This window comes from Vulpes vulpes, chromosome 1 (genome assembly GCF_048418805.1).
Source record: "Vulpes vulpes isolate BD-2025 chromosome 1, VulVul3, whole genome shotgun sequence".
Lineage (NCBI taxonomy): Eukaryota > Metazoa > Chordata > Mammalia > Carnivora > Canidae > Vulpes > Vulpes vulpes.
In genome coordinates, this window is record NC_132780.1 from 125888115 (window position 1) to 125907286 (window position 19172).

General features: G+C 42.1%; 1 protein-coding gene across 2 annotated transcripts in view; it reads right to left on the reverse strand.

Moving 5' to 3' along the window:
- The window catches only part of SNX4 (sorting nexin 4), a 70196-nt gene extending 51289 nt beyond the window's left edge, over window positions 1-18907 (reverse strand). The window contains exons 1-2 of one of the 2 annotated variants that reach the window (XM_072728748.1): window positions 18779-18907; window positions 3450-3571 (exon numbers count right to left, since the gene is read on the reverse strand). In XM_072728748.1, coding sequence (XP_072584849.1) covers window positions 3450-3571 — 122 coding nt within the window. In that variant the 5' untranslated portion in view covers window positions 18779-18907. Of the gene's footprint in view, window positions 1-3449; window positions 3572-18731 lie in introns of both variants that reach the window. The other variant, XM_072728671.1, reaches the window with a different exon arrangement.
- Between the last annotated feature and the right edge of the window lie 265 nt (window positions 18908-19172).

Genomic DNA, 19172 nt, shown 5'->3' on the forward strand with positions numbered 1-19172 from the left:
AAAAAAAAGATGATTAAAAGTATGATCCAGGATGCCTGGGTGGCTCAGCAGTTAAGCGCCTGCCTCGGCCCAGGGCATGATCCTGGGGTCCCGGGATTGAGTCCCACGTCGGGCTCCCTGCATGGAGCCTACTTCTCCCTCTGCCTGTGTCTCTGCCTCTCTCTCTCTGTGTCTCTCCTGAATAAATAAATAAAATCTTTAAAAAAAAAAAGTATGATCCATGGTCTACCTGTATAAAAAAACATCTGGAATTTTGGTTAAAAATGTAAATTCCTGGACCTTACTCAAAACCCTGCAGCTTAAAAATGCTTCAAGTGATTCCTACGTACTTTTAAGTTTAAGAATCATGGTCTTAAATTTATGATTTCATGAAAAAAATTGTGGAAGATAAATATATTTATAATGAAATTCAATTGTGAAAGTCAACCCAATAATTCTTCTGTGTACCACACATTTACCAATGATCCACTTAAATATTTATTCAGAGGATAGCTACATTACTCAAGTATGGTCACTTCTAACCCTGTTATAAATTATGATGCTCTATTCAGTTCAAAGTCAAAAGTGAACAATTATAAGTCATTCTAGATTATTCAAATCAAGATTCTCTTCCAGCAGTAAAAGTAATCAACAGCTAATTTCATTGCTCAATTGGGTGATAACACTAAAAATAAAAATATCCTTTTTAGTTTTATATTTAAGAACTTATAGCACAGTGACTACAATTAATACTGTATTGCATATTTAAAAGTTGCTAAGAGAAAATCTCAAAAGTTTTCGTTACAAGAAAAAATTTTTTATAACTATATGGTGACAGACATTAAGTAGACTTATGATCACTTCACAATACATACAAATACTGCAAGGTAATGTTGTGTATCTGAAACTATTATGAAGTTATATGTCCATTATACCTCAAGAGTAAAAAGAAGACAGGAAAAAATAATTTACTTAGCTAAAGTTAACACTAATTTCTAAAGTATGATTTTTTTTTAAGTATGATTTTTTTAAAATGGCTAATTTAACTTTAAGAAAGAAAAAGAAACAAAACCCTCTAATAGGACCACATTTTTTTTAATCACTTTAAAAATCTCTGTAAGGGATGTCTGGCTGGCTCAGTCAGCAGAGCATGCAACTCTTGATCTCAGGGTTGTAAATAAAGCCCCATGCTGGGTGAAGAGCCTACTTAATTTAAAAAAAGATTTTTTTTTAAATCTCTGTGACACACATATATAGATACATATGTCACAAAATGACCTAGTTTTGGTAGCAGAATGTGTTAAATAGGTGATTAAGGAGTGCACTTGTGAGGAGCACAGGATGATACATGGAACTGCTGAATCACTGTACTGTATACCTGAAACCAACATAACACTGTATGTTAACTGGAATTTAAAGAAAAACTTAAAAAAAAACACAACAAAACCAAAAATGACCTGATTTTAAAAAGATTGACCTTACCTCTTTCTGTTCCTAAAGTTCCTATTGTACATAAATTTTCTCTCGTTTTGGGAAGATTCTTTGTGTTGTTTTTTTATCTTTTTGGTGGAGGAAGGAGAACTACACTTACAAAGAGAACTTTCAGAACTGCTTATAGATTAAACATTTACCAAGATTTTAACTCTGTGTAGAAACACAGACCTGGAGAAAGCCTTAAAAAGTCACAGTGTTCAGCCTTAAGACAAGCTCAATTACTTTTGGTAAATCCATGGAAATGTGGGGCTTAAAAATTTTTTTCCTTTAAGAATGTATTCACATTAAAACATGGTTGTGGGATCCCTGGGTGGCGCAGCGGTTTGGCACCTGCCTTTGGCCCAGGGCGCAATCCTGGAGACCCGGAATCGAATCCCATGTCGGGCTCCCGGTGCATGGAGCCTGCTTCTCCCTCTGCCTTTATCTCTGCCTTGTCTCTGCCTCTCTCTATATATATGACTATCATAAATAAATAATAAAAAAAAAATTTTAAAACATGGTTGTATCTATCTATATCTGGTAGTTTTATTTTATTTTATTGGCTGTAAAAAATCTCACATATGTCTATATTTTAACTGAAAGCATTTTTGCTCAGTCTCTGCAGAGAGAAAGGACCAGTTAGTATACAGCCTTTACATAAACTGTTTATAACTAGCAAAATAAGGGATGCCTGGGTGGCTCAGTGGTGGAGCGCCTGCCTTCGGCTCAGGGTGTGATCCTGGATTCCCAGGTCCAAGTCCCACATCAGGCTCCCCGCATGAAGCCTGCTTCTCCCTCTGCCTGTGTCTCTGCTTCTCTCTCTGTCTCTCTCATGAATAAATAAATAAAATCTTTTAAAAAAATAAGAGTCTTATCTTGACTTTCTCTAGACAAAACAGTCTAATTCCTTTAACTTTTTCCTTATGAGGTAAAAGACAATTTTCCTGGTGAGTTTTGGTTTCTTACTCTACAATTTACTCTTTTCAATTTTATCCCAGTTTAAAGTTCTAGTCTCAATCAATTCTTTCCTGTTAAATTCTTAATGACTTAGACCATAATCTCTCCTTCTCTCCTCCTTAACTTCTCTGCTAACCATCTTACTTACCTAAGTCCACTTCATGCATACCTGGGAACCTGGTCTCCTTTCCCAAAATGTTTATATCTAACAACAAAAATTCTACCAAAGCATGTGTCAAGTAACATTTCCGATCCCAAAAGTATTCTACTAACCTTCTCTCTACCTCCAACACAAGTGCATTAAAATATAGCTATCAAGAATCCTCTACCAAAAGACACACCTGTTTATCTGCTATAAAGTAAAGAAACAGGGGTGCCTAGGGGGCTCAGTTAAGAATCCATCTGCCTTCAGCTCAGGTCATGATCCCAGGTCCTGGGATCAAGCCCCACACTGGGCTCCCTGCTCAGTTGAGCATCTGCTTCTCCCTCTCCTTCCCCCAACTCATTCTCTCTCTCACACAAATAAATAAATAAAATCTTAAAAAAAAAAAAAAAAAAAGTAAAGAAACAGGGGCACCTGGATGGCTCAGTCATTTGGGCATCTGACTCTTGATTTCAGTTCAGGTCATTATCTCAGGATTGTGAGATTGAGCACCTTGCCAGGCTCCACACTCAGTGTGGTGGGATTCTCTCTCTCTCCGTCTGCCCCTTCCAACTCAGATGCTTTTTTTTTAAAAAAAAAAAAAAAAAAAAAGAGGGGGATCCCTGGGTGGCTCAGTGGTTTAGCGCCTGCCTTTGGCCCAGGACGCGATCCTGGAGTCCCGGGATCGAGTCCCACGTCAGGCTCCCGGCATGGAGCCTGCTTCTCCCTCCTCCTGTGTCTCTATGTCTATCATAAATAAATAAATCTTTAAAAAAAAAACACAATATCTAAAAAGACAATGACCTATAAACAATTCCATTATACAACATAATCTGCATCAATAGCTACCAGACAAAACTTTTTCTATCTAAATCTAGGCCTAATTCTTATCACCTACCTTGTTTCAATGAGGTAAGCAGTATATGTTTCCTGCATGTTCATGGCATTTCTTCCAGTTCGCTTTTCTGCTTCTGAAACACTAATTTCTATCTTCTTCAACCAAAAATTATTTTCAGTCATCTGGGCAAAAACAAATGGAAGAACAACAATAAAACTTTAAGACAGTATTTGAAAAAAAACAGTGACTGTAATAAAATCCATTATTGGTAGGTATTTCAAGCAAATTTCTTCTAGTTCTTGAGTTGCAAAGTGTTGCTAAATGATAATAGCAAATGATATATATCTCATTAGGCATTTTGTAGCATATCAAACTCTTCTAAAAGCTATTTTAACATGTATTACATATTTAGGTATTAAAACATAGACATTTTGTGTGACCAAGAATCAATCAATATAGAAGTGCCTAAGAAAAAAATCTAAAAACACTTTATACAAAGATGAATAATCCTCAATACTAAAATCTAGGGATGGATTGGTGGCACAATGGTTAAACATCTGCCTCTGGCTCAGATCGTGATCCTGGCGTCCTGGGATCAAGCACCACATTGGGTTCCCCCAAGGGAGCCTGCTTCTCCCTCTGCCTGTGTCTCTGCCTCTCTGTGTCTCTCACGAATAAAGTCTTTTAAAAACAAATTAAAATCTAATTTTCAGTTTTACCAAAGTCAAATCTCAATCTCTCAAAAAGAAAACACTATACATGTGCCAAAAGGCAAGATTTTCAGATTAAATTTAAATACAAAAAAAAAAAAAATAACAGAAGTCATTTTAGATTCAACTTTAGTTTTATTTTTTTAATTATATCCAACTTTAAATTTGCCTAAACATTTTGGCAGTGGTTAATAAGCTCCAACTGTGAGACAGCAGCAAGTTTAAGAGCACCCCTTTCTATTCCTGCTGAACCGTCCCCAGGCTTATGCTAACGAACCAAAAAGAACAATACACATACCCCTGGTTCAAAGGCTGTTATGTGTGCAAAGTGTGCCACTGAGGAAGGTTCTTAAAAATGTCAACTAACTCCAAGTATAAACAAGAAAGACAAAATGAGACCATGTGATAACTGCTCTTTGGGTTTTTTCCCTTTGTTCTCTCTCAGAATTCAGAGGTGGGTTTTAATAAAAAATACTGCACTACATTCTAGCTGGGGGCAATTTGTAAAGACAAACATGAAAAACTGATATGAATGGAACCATTTTAAAAGGGAGCCAAGTGACCACTACAGAGAAATGGCCTTATTCCTCTGTTTGTACCAGGCAAAAACCTTCGGACTAGGCAAAACAGTAAATGTTTTAAGCAACTGCTTGATATGTCAGCAGGAGAACAAATATCCTGACCACAAATCCACAAGAATATGGACTTTCTGAAGACAGAATCTGTAGAAATCTGTAGTATCTGTAGATACTGTAGAATCTGTAGTAAAATAATGTATAATTAAGAGTTTAGCCCTTTTTTTTCTCTTAACTCACGTACCTGCCCCCATCCTTTCTTTTTTCTTATAAAAGCTCCTTACTTTCACCCTAGAAGCAAGATACCATTTGGGTTTCTACTGAAACTGTATTCCCCAACTGCAATTCTTTGATCCCAAAAAACACTTGTTTGCCTCCCACTGTGACTCTTTATTATCAGGTTAACAAGAGACAGAAGTAGAAAGATGGATGCATCAAAACATAAGAGGAAAAAACTATAATAAAACCCATGGTGATGATTTATACAGAAAATTAAACCTATGTGCTATAAGGAGAGAAAAAAGCTATGTGATACTATAAAAAATTAAATGATGAATAAATTAATGATTTAAGTGCCCCCAAAATGCTGAAAAAAAAAGTGAGAAGATAAAAATGCTAAACGATGTTAAAAAGGACAGAGAACTAAGAACCAACCCAATGAAATTATTAGTCGAAAAACAGATATCACTCAGTTGTCAAGTAAGACATTTTTATAAAGTATAAGCTGTATGTTTAGGTACTGAGAGAAAACAAAGAAATATTTCCACCAAAAGAAATTTCAAGGGGCACCTGGGTGGCTCAGCTGGTTAAGCATCTGCCTTCGGCTCAGGTCATGATCCTGGGTATTGGGACCAAGCCCCACACGAGGTTCCTTGCTCAGCAGGAAGTCTGACTCTCTCTCTCTCTCCCTCTATCCTTCCCCCCAGGCTCATGTGCGGACTCTCTCAAATAAATACAATCTTTAAAAAAACAAAAGAAAGTAAAAAAAAACAAAAAAAAAACCAAAAAACAAAAGAAAGTTCAAGAAATCACATAAGCACAAAACACTCAACATCATGCTTATGAAGCCCTTGATGGTTGATACACATATAATTATAAATAATAACTTTGGCCCATAGCCAAACACTTTGATTTACCACCATCTACTCCAGTGAAAAATCCCTCCAATATTGTAAACACGACTGATAAAGCAAATCATCTCCCCAGCCAGAAAGATAATGCATATGAGTCATGAATTTACCCTCATCCCATCCAATTACACAGAAGGAAAAAAAAAAGAATAAAATCAGCTAAAGAATGACAACAGGAACACAACAATAACAACGTTAAGGACTTGGAAGATGATATAAATTGCCTATCCTCTCAGAAAAGTGCAGAAAGTGCCAAGAATAACCCAACTAGAAGCATAGTTGTTAGGATACATTCAACAAATTTAGAGATGACTGACTTGACTGGAAGATGAGCCAAGGGACATGTTTTAAAGAGAGACAGAATCAGTTTAGATATATTCAAAGCAGATTTCTCATCAGAGTAAAGAATATCATTCAAGAAAGAGTGATGCTATACTCTGACTCAAGGAATAATGTCCCAAATGTAGATGTTTGACATGTGAGTCACTACTTTCTACTTAAGACTAAATAAATAAATGTGGAAGAGGGACATACTTAAAAGACTAATGAAATTCTTTATTTCCAACTCAAAGAATGAAAATACAATCCATTTAAAGTTTTAAAAATGTTGCAAACCATTAAGAAAAAAAACAGTAAAAAGCAGATAAAAGTGATAAAAAGAAAAAAGTGATAAAAAGAACTATAAGAAACTATTAATTCAATACACATGTCTTAAGTATGTACCATGCCAGTCATTAGCAATGGAAAGAAACTTGATGCCTGACACTTCAGGAGTTCACGGCTTGCATGAAGAATTCTTAGCCCGCATAGTGACCCTCTTTAAGATTAAAGACAAAATGAAAGCTAAACTGAATATAACTTTATGGATTAAATATTAAAAGAGTCAGTATTTATAGCATTTGATTTAATTTTATTTAAATCACACACTAAAAAAATGTTTATTGTTACATTGAAAATTATAGGAAAAAAGATAAAACCGGCAAAAAAAAAAAAAAGGCCAATTGAGAGGGAGGTGAGCTAATCAGAAAAGAACAATGCAAAGAAAAATAAAATATATATCTGGGCAGTAAAACTGACATTGCAAGAAATCAAATCAGTAAGAATATGACATAGCTGGGAAGCTTCCACAGAATGGTGATGGAAAAAAAAGATCCAAAAACAGGTAAAAATGATTTAAAACAATTAGAAAAAACCCAAAGAACCAACATTTAACTCATGTTGGCTCTTAAAGAGAAATTAGAAGAAAAAGAACAGAAATAATAATCATCAGGGTAATTTAAAAGAAAAAGAAACAAGCAAACAAAATCTTTCCTGGACTGAAATAAAGTTCTAAGTTTTCAAACTGAAAGGCATGTGGTTCATGTAGAATGAACTGGAAAATTTAAACATCCCAACAAGATTAAGGCAGAAAAATAAGAAACAAGACCACCACAAAAGAATAAATATCAAATCTGCCTTAGACTTCACAATAAATCCCAAATGACAAAGGAGCATCATGCACAGGACATGCCTGAAATCTTTAAACATATTAACATACTGTTCCTTCAAAAATCCTAGCAGGATTTTTTGTAGAAACTGATAAACTATTCCTGAATTTATATGGAAATACAAAGGATCTATAATAGCTAAAACAATTCTGGACAAGTTGCAGGACCCAATTTCAAAACTTTTTAAAAAGTGAAAGTAACCAAGACAGTGAGTATAGTACTGGCAGAAGGAAAATCAATGGAACAGAACTGAGAATCCAGAGATAAACTCTTACATTTAAGGTCAATTGATTTTTTTTTTTTTAGGTCAACTAATTAAAAAAAAAAACACACACACACACAAAGGCAAGTCAATAGTGAATGGAGAGTCTTTCAACATATGGTGCTGAAACCACCAAAGGTCCACATGTCAATAAAGGAAAAAAGGGATTCCCTGGGTGGCTCAGCGGTTTAGCGCTTGCCTTCGGCCCAGGGCGTGATCCTGGAGTCCCGGGATTGAGTTCCACGTCGGGCCCCCTGCATGGAGCCTGCTTCTCCCTCTGCCTGTGTCTCTGCCTCTCTCTCTGTGTCTCTCATGAATAGATAAATAAAATCTTAAAAAAAAAAAAAAAAAAAGGGATCCCTGGGTGGCGCAGCGGTTTAGCGCCTGCCTTTGGCCCAGGGCGCGATCCTGGAGACCCGGGATCGAATCCCACGTCGGGCTCCCAGTGCATGGAGCCTGCTTCTCCCTCTGCCTATGTCTCTGCCTCTCTCTCTCTCTCTCTCTGTGACTATCATAAATAAATAAAAGTTAACAAAAAAATTAAAAAAAAAAAAAAAGATTTAGGCCATTTAACTCACAGTATAGGCAGAAATTAACTCAAAATGGCCCAGATAGAAGAGCTAAAACTGAAATTTCTAGAAAAAAATCTAGGAGATTCTAAGAGAATCTAGGAGATTTTTCTCCTAGAAAAAATATCTTTTTTCTCCTAGAAGAAAAATCTTTGTGATCTTGGGATATGCACAAGTTCTTAGATATAATACCAAGAACACAATCCATAAAAGAAAAAAGGGATATACTAGACCTCATCAAAATTAAAACTTTTACTCTTCAAAGGGCACCATAAAAGAGGGATACCAGGGCTGCCTGGATGGCCAGTCAGTTAGGCATTACTTCAGTTCATGGTCTTGTGGTCCTAGGACTGAGCAGCACATTGGGCTCCCCACTCAGCAGGGAGTTTGCTTCTCTTTCCATCCCTCCCACTGCTCGTGCATAAGCACTCTCTCTCTCTCCCTCTCTCTCTCAAATAAACCTTAAAAAAAAAAAAAATTAAAAGCTAAAGCAAATTTCATGTTGTATGTAGAGATTACTGAAAAAAGAAACTAAAAAACCAAACATAAATTGACCACATAACCCAGTAATTACACTCCTACAAATCTTAACTCCAGAGAAATGTAAACATACATCCACACAAAGACTGTATATGGGTGAATGATCACAGTTCAATTCAATTGATAACAGCTAAAAACTGAAAACAACCCCAATATCCATATAATAGTGAATAGATTAACAAAATGTGATATATTCATACAATCAAATATTATACAATATTAAAAAGGAACTCATATATGCTATAACATGGTTGAACCTCAAAAATATTGTAAATATAAGCCAGACTCAAAAGACAACATATTGTATGATTCTATTTGTATGAAATACAAAAAAACCCAAATTTATACAGAAAGCAGACAGTGGTTACCTATAGCTAGGAGTGGGAAAGGAGATTAACCACAAAGGAAAGAGGGAATTTGGGGGGAATGATAGGAATGTTCTAAAACTGGATTGTGGTGATGGTTGCATAACTCTAAATTTACTAAAAATTACTGAATTAGATACTTATGAGTGAATTTTATGGTATATAAACTATACCTTGATAAAGTTATTTAAAATAAAATCTGAGTCCACTGAAATAGACAAATAGAAAGTCTGATGAGGAACAAGATATTTTCAGTTCCAATGTATGTCCTACAAAATATTAATTACAAAAGGGTCAAGAGAAACTTGATATTGAAGATGACTGGAAATAAAAGTGATTACCAAGTATTGGGCAAATACAAATCATGTGTGAAACTCTTAAGATGCAACCAGAACACAGCATCACTTTCATGGCAATTTCTGCAAAAGCAGCATAACCTGAATTTAATTATAAGAAAACATCAAGCAAACCCAAATTGAGAGGCATTCTACAAAATAACTGGTTTCTAATCTTCAAAAGAGTCAAAGTCACCAAAGCAAAGACTGAGAAACTCTGCCAGACTGAAGGGGACTAAAGAGACAATACAATTAAATGCAATACATGGGTCTGGACTGGATTATTTTGCTGTGAAGAAAACTACTGGAGCAACTGGCAAAATTTAAACAAAGTTTGAGGATGAGATAGTAGTCATTTATCAATGTTATTTTCCTGATTTTTGATGGCAGTATTGCGGCTACACAGGACAATGTCCTTGTTTGCCCCTAAATACAGAAAGGTTTTTAGTAATCTCTATACCCAACGTGGGGCTCAATCTCACAACCCCAAGATCAAGAGTAGCAGGCTCTACTGACTGAGCCAGCCAGACACCCCTCATACTGAAAGTTTTGGAATGAGATGAGGGAATATGATACTGGTTCACTATCAAATAGCTCATGGGAAAAAGGATCTTCATACTGCCCTTGCTTATAAATTTGGTGACACTTCTGTAAGTTAATTTCAAAAGTTTTAAAATAATCATTTTATGCACGTAATTTTTATTTCAATTATGTTTGGGGGGAGAAAAAAACAAAGATACATGCCTTCCAAATCATTACAGAGGATAAAACCAAAGAAATTATCGCCCACAAAGAAAAAACGCAAAAATAGAAACCAAAATAAGAAAGTATAAAACCTCAGAGAAGAAAATCAACTAAAAATAAAGCCAGTTAGGATAATGCAAATGTTTTAAATTCCCTATGGTAAAAGAAAGATCTAAAATATAACACAAGGCATAAAAATTACAACATGGGCAAACACAAGTAAACTGAAATCAAAAGAAATCAGTGTAGCATCAGACCAAGTAAGTAATCAAAATAACTGGAAATCAGAAAAAAATAAAAGTTGATGATTAGAAGAGCCAAGAATCAATTCACCCTCAGATTAAGGGCCAGTTTGCCAGAATTTGAATCCCATCTCAGCCACAGATTAGCTGTGTAACTCTGGGCTAATTTTTTAATCTCTCTGCCTCAGTTTCCTCATCTGTAAAATGGGGATAAGAGTACTTACCTCATAACATTAGGAACATTTAATGAGTTAATGGAGGTACAGAGTTCTAAAAGTTGCCTGGGTTTAAGTTTTTTTAATTATGAAAATAATATACTCTTAATGTATAAAAATTGAAAAATAAAGGAAAAGTTAAGTAAATATTAATCACTTATATCCCACAACCCAGCAGTAACCAGTTAATATACTATTGTTGGTGTACTTCCTTACAATCTTTTTTTCTAGATTTGATGCTTCTGTGTTACTGAAATAAAGCAAAGATCTTAAGTTTAACAGCTACCCAAAGAATTTACTTTCCTTGGTTAGGGTATCCATCTACAATGGTCAAATGTAGCAGGTAATATGTTAAAAATAATGTCTTTACTTAGCCTAAGAGTAAAGCTTATCAGTTATAGATACTAAGAAAAATACAGTTAAAATACATGACCTGTTTTCTTGTGCTTTTTTTATCTATAAAAATATGTATTTTAAAAACGACAATGGGGATGCCTGGGTGGCTCAGTGGTTGGCCCAGGGCCTGATCCTGGAGACCCAGGATCAAGTCCCGCATCGGGCTCCCTGCAGGGAGCTGCTTCTCCCTCTGCCTGTGTCTCTGCCTCTCTCTCTCTCTCTCTGTCTCTCATGAATGAATAAATAAATAAATCTTTAAAAAATAACGATGATTTATAAAACATTAATTTTTATTTAAAATAAAATATATAAAGGGCACATGGGTAGCTCAGTCAGTTAAGCATTTGTCTTCGGCTCAGATCATGACCCCAGGGTCCTGGGATGGAGCCCAGTATCAGGCTCTCTGCTCAGCGGGGAGCCTCCTGCTCCCCCTTGTGCCCTGCACCCTCTCTGCCAAATAAATAAATAAAATCTTTTTAAAAAAGAATAAAATACATAAGGCTGAACAATTTTCCAAACTGAGTCACAATACATTCATGGTTCATGATTATCAATTTGTGGTTTGTGATCATTATTTCTTTTTAATAATAAATAGAAGAAGGGATCCCTGGGTGGCGCAGCGGTTTAGCGCTTGCCTTTGGCCCAGGGCGTGATCCTGGAGACCCGGGATCTTTATTAGCTGTGTAATACACAGCTGTGTAATACACACACACGGAGCCTGCTTCTCCCTCTGCCTATGTCTCTGCCTCTCTCTCTCTCTCTCTGTGACTATCATAAATAAATAAAAAATTTTTAAAAAATAATAATAATAATAAATAGAAGAAGGTCAGTACTACATGAAGTAATGATTAAGTATTGCCTCCTGGAACAACACTTACGTATAGAAGGATATATATGTGATTAGGATGTAGAAATTTTATTTTGAAAAAAAAATTAAAAATAAATAAATTAAAAAAAAAGAAATTGTATTTTGTACTGAGTCACCTTTGAAAAAAATCTGAGAGCTACTGAGGGTAAAAAAGGAGGAAAAACTTTTTTCTTTTCTTTTTTTTAAGATTTTATGTATTTATTCATGAGAGATGGGGGGGGGGGCAGAGATACAGGCAGAGGGAGAAGCAGGCTCCGTGCAGGGAGCCCGACGCCGGACTGGATCCCAGGACCCCAGGATCACACCCTGGGCTGAAGGTGGTGCTAAACCACTGAGCCACCCGGGCTGCCTGAGAAAAAAAAGTTATCGAATGTGATTTAATCACCTGCTACTGAACAGGTATATTCTGTAACTACGCCTGTATATTTCCTTTTTTTTTTCATGCTATTCTCACCTGCACAAGCTTCAAACCTTGCTCACACTCAGAGAACTCTCTGCCGCCAATGGTGAAGATGTTGTAGCACCAGTTGCACAAGAACTCTTTGCCCCCATGGGTACTCCCAGGCCTAGAGTGCACTCCCTGAAAAATCACTCATGACTCCCTCAGGCAATGAATTTTCTCTGGACAAACACTTAACTATCAATGCAATGGAATCTTCTGGCCTGAAAAAAAGTTCTCTTGCTTCCATTCCCTTGCTGTTTCATCCCTCTTCTGCCAGGACTAATTGCTACTTTCCGGAAGGTTGGATTCCTCTCTCATTTTTCCATTTTCTAAATTATTTTAAATAGAACTGACAATACTTTAAAAGAAATGCACTCTTCCCTACAGGGGAGAAAGTATGAAAGGAAAAAAAAAGAGACTTCTCATCCAACAATGGAAAGGAAAAGGACTGAAGGACTCACAGAAAGAAAAATAAGACTACAGAAGAGCTGACAGCAGAATTTTAAAAGTCTTGATTTAAAACCAAAGTAGATTTGAGATTCAGGCAGTGATTGTTTCTATTACATCTTTGGGTTTTCAAAGTTACCCCTAGGGGCAACTGGTATAATTACTGCCCAAGTCTGTAGTCAAAAATAAGCACGATGAGGCAAGCTTTCTGCATCTCTACACACCATCTGCACAGATATTTTTGTGGTACAAAACTGCTTGATAAATCCACACATCTTTCACCCTTTTTCTCCTTAAAGTTGCAACTTAAACTAAAACACTTAAATCCAGTATTGAAGCAATTAACAAGTCTATTTTTAACTTTTTTTCCTTGGAATGAAGCAGCATGGTTTACTGGAAAGAGCACTGATTCCAAAGCCAGGACAACCTGGGCTCAAATCCCAGCCATACCACTGACTCACTTGTGACCTTGGCAAAATTACTTCTCTCTGAACCTCTGCTTCCCCATCTTTATCTGTCTTTTGGGGTAATTTACAGATTTTTTTTAAAAAGATTTTATTTATCTATTCATGAGAGACAGAGAGAGAGAGGTAGAGACACAGGCAGAGGGAGAAGCAGGCTCCATGCAGGGAGCCCAACGCGACACTTGATCCCGGGACTCCAGGATCATGACCTGAGCTCAGGTTTAGACCACTGAGCCACCCAGGGATCCCCAAATCACAGAATTAAATGAAAAGTAGAGCTTACTGTCCATTGCACACACAAACAACAAATCTAACTTACCTTTCTGCTCAGACCACAGTCCTATCAATAACAGCAATAACATGGTAAAGGTTATTGCAATACTTCTCGACTGGAGAAGAGGAGATAGAAGAGGAAAGAGTAGGGGCGCCTGGCTGTCTCAGTTGGTACAGCATACCATGGCTCTTGATATCAGAGTCATGAGTTCAAGCCTCATATTGGGTATGGAGATTACTTAAAAATAAAATCTTAAAATAAATTTTAAAATATTAAAAAAAAAAGATTGAAAGGGAGTAGATGACCCTCTAGGGATGGACTTGGGGGTTTTGACAGGAAGGAGACAAAACATACAGTATAAGTGAATGTATGTGTTTAAACTCCTGATTCTGAAATAATTGATTCTGAAAATATTCGTCCAAATGGACTGGACAAATCCATTTAGAATCACTAAATTAGGGCAGCCCCAGTGGTGCAGCAGTTTAGCACTGCCTGCCGCCCAGGGCATGATCCTGGAGACCCGGGATCTCTGCATGGAGCCTGCTTCTCCCTCTGCCTGTGTGTGTCTGCGCCTCTCTCTCTCTCTGTGTGTCTCTATGAATAAATAAAATAAAAATCTTAAAAAAAAAAAAATCACTATAGGGAACTGCTTTAAGAAACCCCATATGGGTGGCTCGGCAGTTTAGCACCACCTTTGGCCCAGGGTGTGATCCTGGAGCCCTGGGATTGAGTCCCATGTCGGACCCCCTGCATGAAGCCTGTTTCTCCCTCTGCCTGTGTGTCTCTCTCTCTGTGTCTCTCATGAATAAATAAATAAAATCTTAAAAAAAAAAAAAAAGAAAGAAAAGAAAAGAAACCCCATAGGTTGAGGCGCATGGGTGGCTCAGTGGTTGAGCATCTGCCTTCAGCTCAGGTGGTGATCCCAGGGTCAGACCAGAGCCTGCTTCTCCCTCTGTCTATGTCTCTGCCTCTCTCTCTGTATCTCTCATGAACAAATAAATAAAATCTTAAAAAAGAAAAGAAAATAAAAGAAAAGCCCCAGAAGTCTGGTCACTGATGAATGGTACATTTACAAACATTTTCCTAAAATGTCAGGTAATACAATTTTTACTGTAGGATAGCATCTTTGGGTTTTCAAATATCTTAAAGTGAATATACATAAGTTTTTTAATGAGGTATTTATAATCACTTTTAAATTAAGATAAACGGAGTTTATACTACAGTTGTGACTTCATGTTAATTACCTAAAGGCTTTCACTAAAAAAATTACCAAAAAAAAAAAAAAATCTTAAAAAAAATTTTAAGTAATCTCTACATCCAACGCGAGGCTCGAACTTAGAATCATGAGATCAAAAAAAAAAAAAAAAAAGAATCATGAGATCAAGAGTCACATGCTCTACCAACTGAGCCAGCCAGGTGCTCCAACAAAATTTTTATCATCATAATCAAATCAAAATTAAACTCATGATGTTGTCAACGAAAGATGTGATTCTTGCCTTTTGAAACAATCTAAAATTGCTTTTCCATATACCCAAGAGATTGGCAAACATTTTAAGGTCTGAAAATATTAAGTGTTGATAAAGACAGAAAGCGTCAGGCACTGCTGATGGGAAAATAAACTGGTAAGGGATTTGGTATCACCTACTAGAGTCGAATGTGCTACTAACCCACAATCCAGCAACCCCACAACTAAATCTATATTAAACATTTGCACCCAAAAGATATGGAAGAAGTTAACGATAGTAATTTTTAGAAATAGCAAGGATCTTGTAATAATGTCTGTAAACACAAGAAGAAATCAACCGCAGAATATCTATAAAATGGCAGATGACAGAATTGTGAATATAAATGAATTAAGCCACATTTTGGATGAATCCCAAAAACATGTAGAGCTAAGAGGAAATAACAAAAAAATTATATCACTTATGTAAATTTCAAAACCAAGTAAAACTAAATAATATGTTGTTTAGGGATGCCTGGGGGGGGGGGGGGGGGGCGGGGCTGAGTGGTTGAGTGTCTGCCTTTGGCTCAGGTTGTGACCCTGGGGTCCTGGGATGGAGTCCCGCATTGGGCTCCCTGCATGGAGCCTGCTTCTCCCTCTGCCTGTGTCTCTGCCTCTCTGTGTCTCTCATGAATAAATAAAATCTTAAAAAAATAAAAATACGTTGTTTAGGGATACATATGGTAACATATATAAGAAAAGCAAAAGAAATAAAAATACATTGTTTAGGGATACATATGGTAACATATATAAGAAAAGCAAAAACCAGGGATCCCTGGGTGGCGCAGCGGTTTGGCGCCTGCCTTTGGCCCGGGGCGCGATCCTGGAGACGCAGGATCGAATCCCACGTCGGGCTCCTGGTGCATGGAGCCTGCTTCTCCCTCTGCCTATGTCTCTGCTTCTCTCTCTCTCACTGTGTGCCTATCATAAATAAATAAAAAAAAAAAATTAAAAAAAAAAAAAAAAAAAGAAAAGCAAAAACCAGTTAATACAAAATGCAGATTACAGGTTACCTCTGTGGTGGAGGGAGTAAGCTGTAACCTGGGAGAACACAGGAGGGCTTCAGTTATTTTGTGGGATAATTACTTATTATTTTGTGACATACCTTCTCTGCAAGGATGATGTACTTCGCAATAAAAGTTCTTTGTTTGGTTTTGTTTTGTTTTTTTACGGGGAAACACAAAAACTAAGTCACAGATGGAAATGCATAAAGAGCAAATCATGGGGACGCCCGGGTGGCTCAGCAGTTTAGCGCTGCCTTCAGCCCAGGGCCTGATCCTGGAGTCCCGAGATTGAGTTCCACGTCGGGCTCCCTGCATGGATCCTGCTTCTCCCTCTGCCTGTGTCTCTGCTTCATTCTCTGTGTCTCTCATGAATAAATAAATAAAAGCTTTAAAAAAAAAAAAAAAGGCAAATCATGTAGGAGCCGAATTTATGAACTATGGAATACACATACTTCTCTCACATTTAATATGCAATCCTGACTTTTCCACAAATAATTCTACATTTTGGGGGGAAAAAAATTAAATGAAAAACTTAAAATTCACCCAAAAAAGTTTTCATGGTGACCTATATGCACCCACATTTCCCCAAGAAGGCCAAATCTTCTAACTACTATGTATGAAGTTCCTGGTTATCTGGTCTCTATAAACTTTTTAAAAGAGTCTTTCTAGGGCAGCCCGGGTGGCTCAGCGGCTTAGCACCTGCCTTCAGCCCAGGGCGTGACCCTGGGGTCCCGGGATCGAGTCCCGCGTCGGGCTCCCTGCATGGAGCCTGCTTCTCCCTCTGCCTGTGTCTCTGCCTCTCTGTGTCTCTCATGAATAAATAAATAATTTTTTTAAAAAAAATAGTCTTTCTAGTTACATTCAGCAAACAAGTGCAAGTCCCCTTATCCATCCACCATAAGAACGGGCGGCCTCGTCACAGCTCTAACACCTGCTCGGCCGTCAGCACCCCCCCCACCCCGGCCCACCTAGCCTGCGGTCTGCGTGCAAACACCTCCGCAACCCAAGCAACCACAGACACAAAATGCTGCGTTTTCTCGTCTCCTCACGCAAGGAACACGTAGCTGCCAGGGCCTTCCCAGGGCAGGGGCAGGGGCAGGGGCAGGGGCACGGACGACCGGCCTCCCCCGGGAAGCACCGGGAAAGGCGGCCCGGCCTCCAGCGAGGAAACTGCGGGCAAACGCGGAGTTTGTTTAACTCGTGCCTCTTCTGGAATCCGACAGTCGCTTAATTCCCTGGCGGCGGCACCGAGCCCACCAGCCTTTTCAGGCCCCCACGTGGTCCCCGGGCCCCTTCCCTTCCCCTCCGCCGCCTCTGCACGGCCAGAGCATCCCCCAGGCCCGCGCTCCGCCGCCGCACCTGCTGCAGCCCGGCCGCCCCGGGGCCTCCACGCCGCCGACCCTCCCTCCTTCCCGCGGCGCTCCCCGAGGCCCCCCCTCCCCACGGAGCCCCCTCCCCGAGGCCCCCCTGCTCCCCACGCAGCCCCCCTGCCCGAGGCCCCCTGCTCCCCACGGAGCCCCCTCCCCGAGGCCCCCCTGCTCCCCACGCAGCCCCCCTGCCCGAGGCCCCCCTGCCCCCCACGGAGCCCCCTCCCCGAGGCGCCCCTGCTCCCCACGCAGCCCTCCTCCCCGAGGCCCCCCTCCCCACGGAGCCCCCTCCCCGAGGCCCCCCTGCTCCCCACGCAGCCCCCCTCCCCGAGGCCCCCCTGCTCCCCACGCAGCCCCCCTGCCCGAGGCCCCCCTGCCCCCCACGGAGCCCCCTCCCCGAGGCCCCCCTGCTCCCCACGCAGCCCCCCTGCCCGAGGCCCCCTGCTCCCCACGGAGCCCCCTCCCCGAGGCCCCCCTGCTCCCCACGCAGCCCCCCTCCCCGAGGCCCCCCTGCTCCCCACGCAGCCCCCCTCCCCGAGGCCCCCCTGCCCCCCACGGAGCCCCCTCCCCCGAGGCCCCCCTCCTCACGGAGCCCCCTCCCCGAGGCCCCCCTGCCCCCCACGCAGCCCCCTCCCCAAGGCCCCCTGCCCCCCACGCAGCCCCCTCCCCACGCAGCCCCGTCCCCGAGGCCCTGCCCCCACGGGGCCCCCTCCCCGAGGCCCCCCTGCCCACCACGCAGCCCCCTCCCCACGCAGCCCCGTCCCCGAGGCCCTGCCCCCCACGGAGCCCCCTCTCCGAGGCCCCCCTGCCCCCCACGCAGCCCCCTCCCCACGCAGCCCCGTCCCCGAGGCCCTGCCCCCCACGGAGCCCCCTCCCCGAGGCCCCCCTGCCCCCCACGCAGCCCCCTCCCCACGCAGCCCCGTCCCCGAGGCCCTGCCCCCACGGAGCCCCCTCCCCGAGGCCCCCCTGCCCCCCACGCAGCCCCCTCCCCACGCAGCCCCGTCCCCGAGGCCCTGCTGCCCACGGAGCCCCCCTCCCCACGCAGCCCCCTCCCCACGCAGCCCCGTCCCCGAGGCCCTGCTGCCCACGGAGCCCCCCTCCCCACGGAGCCCCCTCCCCGAGGCCCCCCTGCCCCCCACGCAGCCCCCTCCCCACGCAGCCCCGTCCCCGAGGCCCTGCCCCCACGGAGCCCCCTCTCCGAGGCCCCCCTGCCCCCCACGCAGCCCCCTCCCCACGCAGCCCCGTCCCCGAGGCCCTGCTGCACACGGAGCCCCCCTCCCCACGCAGCCCCGTCCCCGAGCGCCCGGCCCCGCCCGGCCACCGCGGCCTCCCCGGCCGAGCCCACGGGGGGACCCGCTAGGCCCCGACACCAGGCCCCGCGCCGCCGGCCGCCCGTCCTCCTCACCGTGCCGTCCCCGGGGCCCTCCTCTCGGGCCCCCTCGTCTCCCTCACCGGCCGCGGCCTGCAGCCCCGCGTCGGGGAGCCCCAGCGGCTCTAGGGGCGCCGGCTGCAACTGCCGCGGGGCGTCGGGAGGTGCCTGCTCCATGGCTGCAGGTCGGCGCGGCGCCCCACTGCGCCTGCGCCGCGGGCCGCGCGCCCCGGCCCCGCCCCCCTGGCCCCGGCCCCGCCCCTCCCTGGCCCCGCCCCCGGCCCCGCCGCTGACCGCCGGCGGGCGGAGAGGCTCCCGGGGCAGGAGCTGCGCGGCTGCTGAGTGGGGGGCGGGAGGGGGGTGGGGGGGAGGGGAGGGGGAACATCCCGGCTGGCCGGCCGCGACGAGACCCGGGGTCTCCACAGAGATCGGAGGCCGCGGTCTCACCTCCCCGCCCTCGCCTCTGGGTCTCCCGCC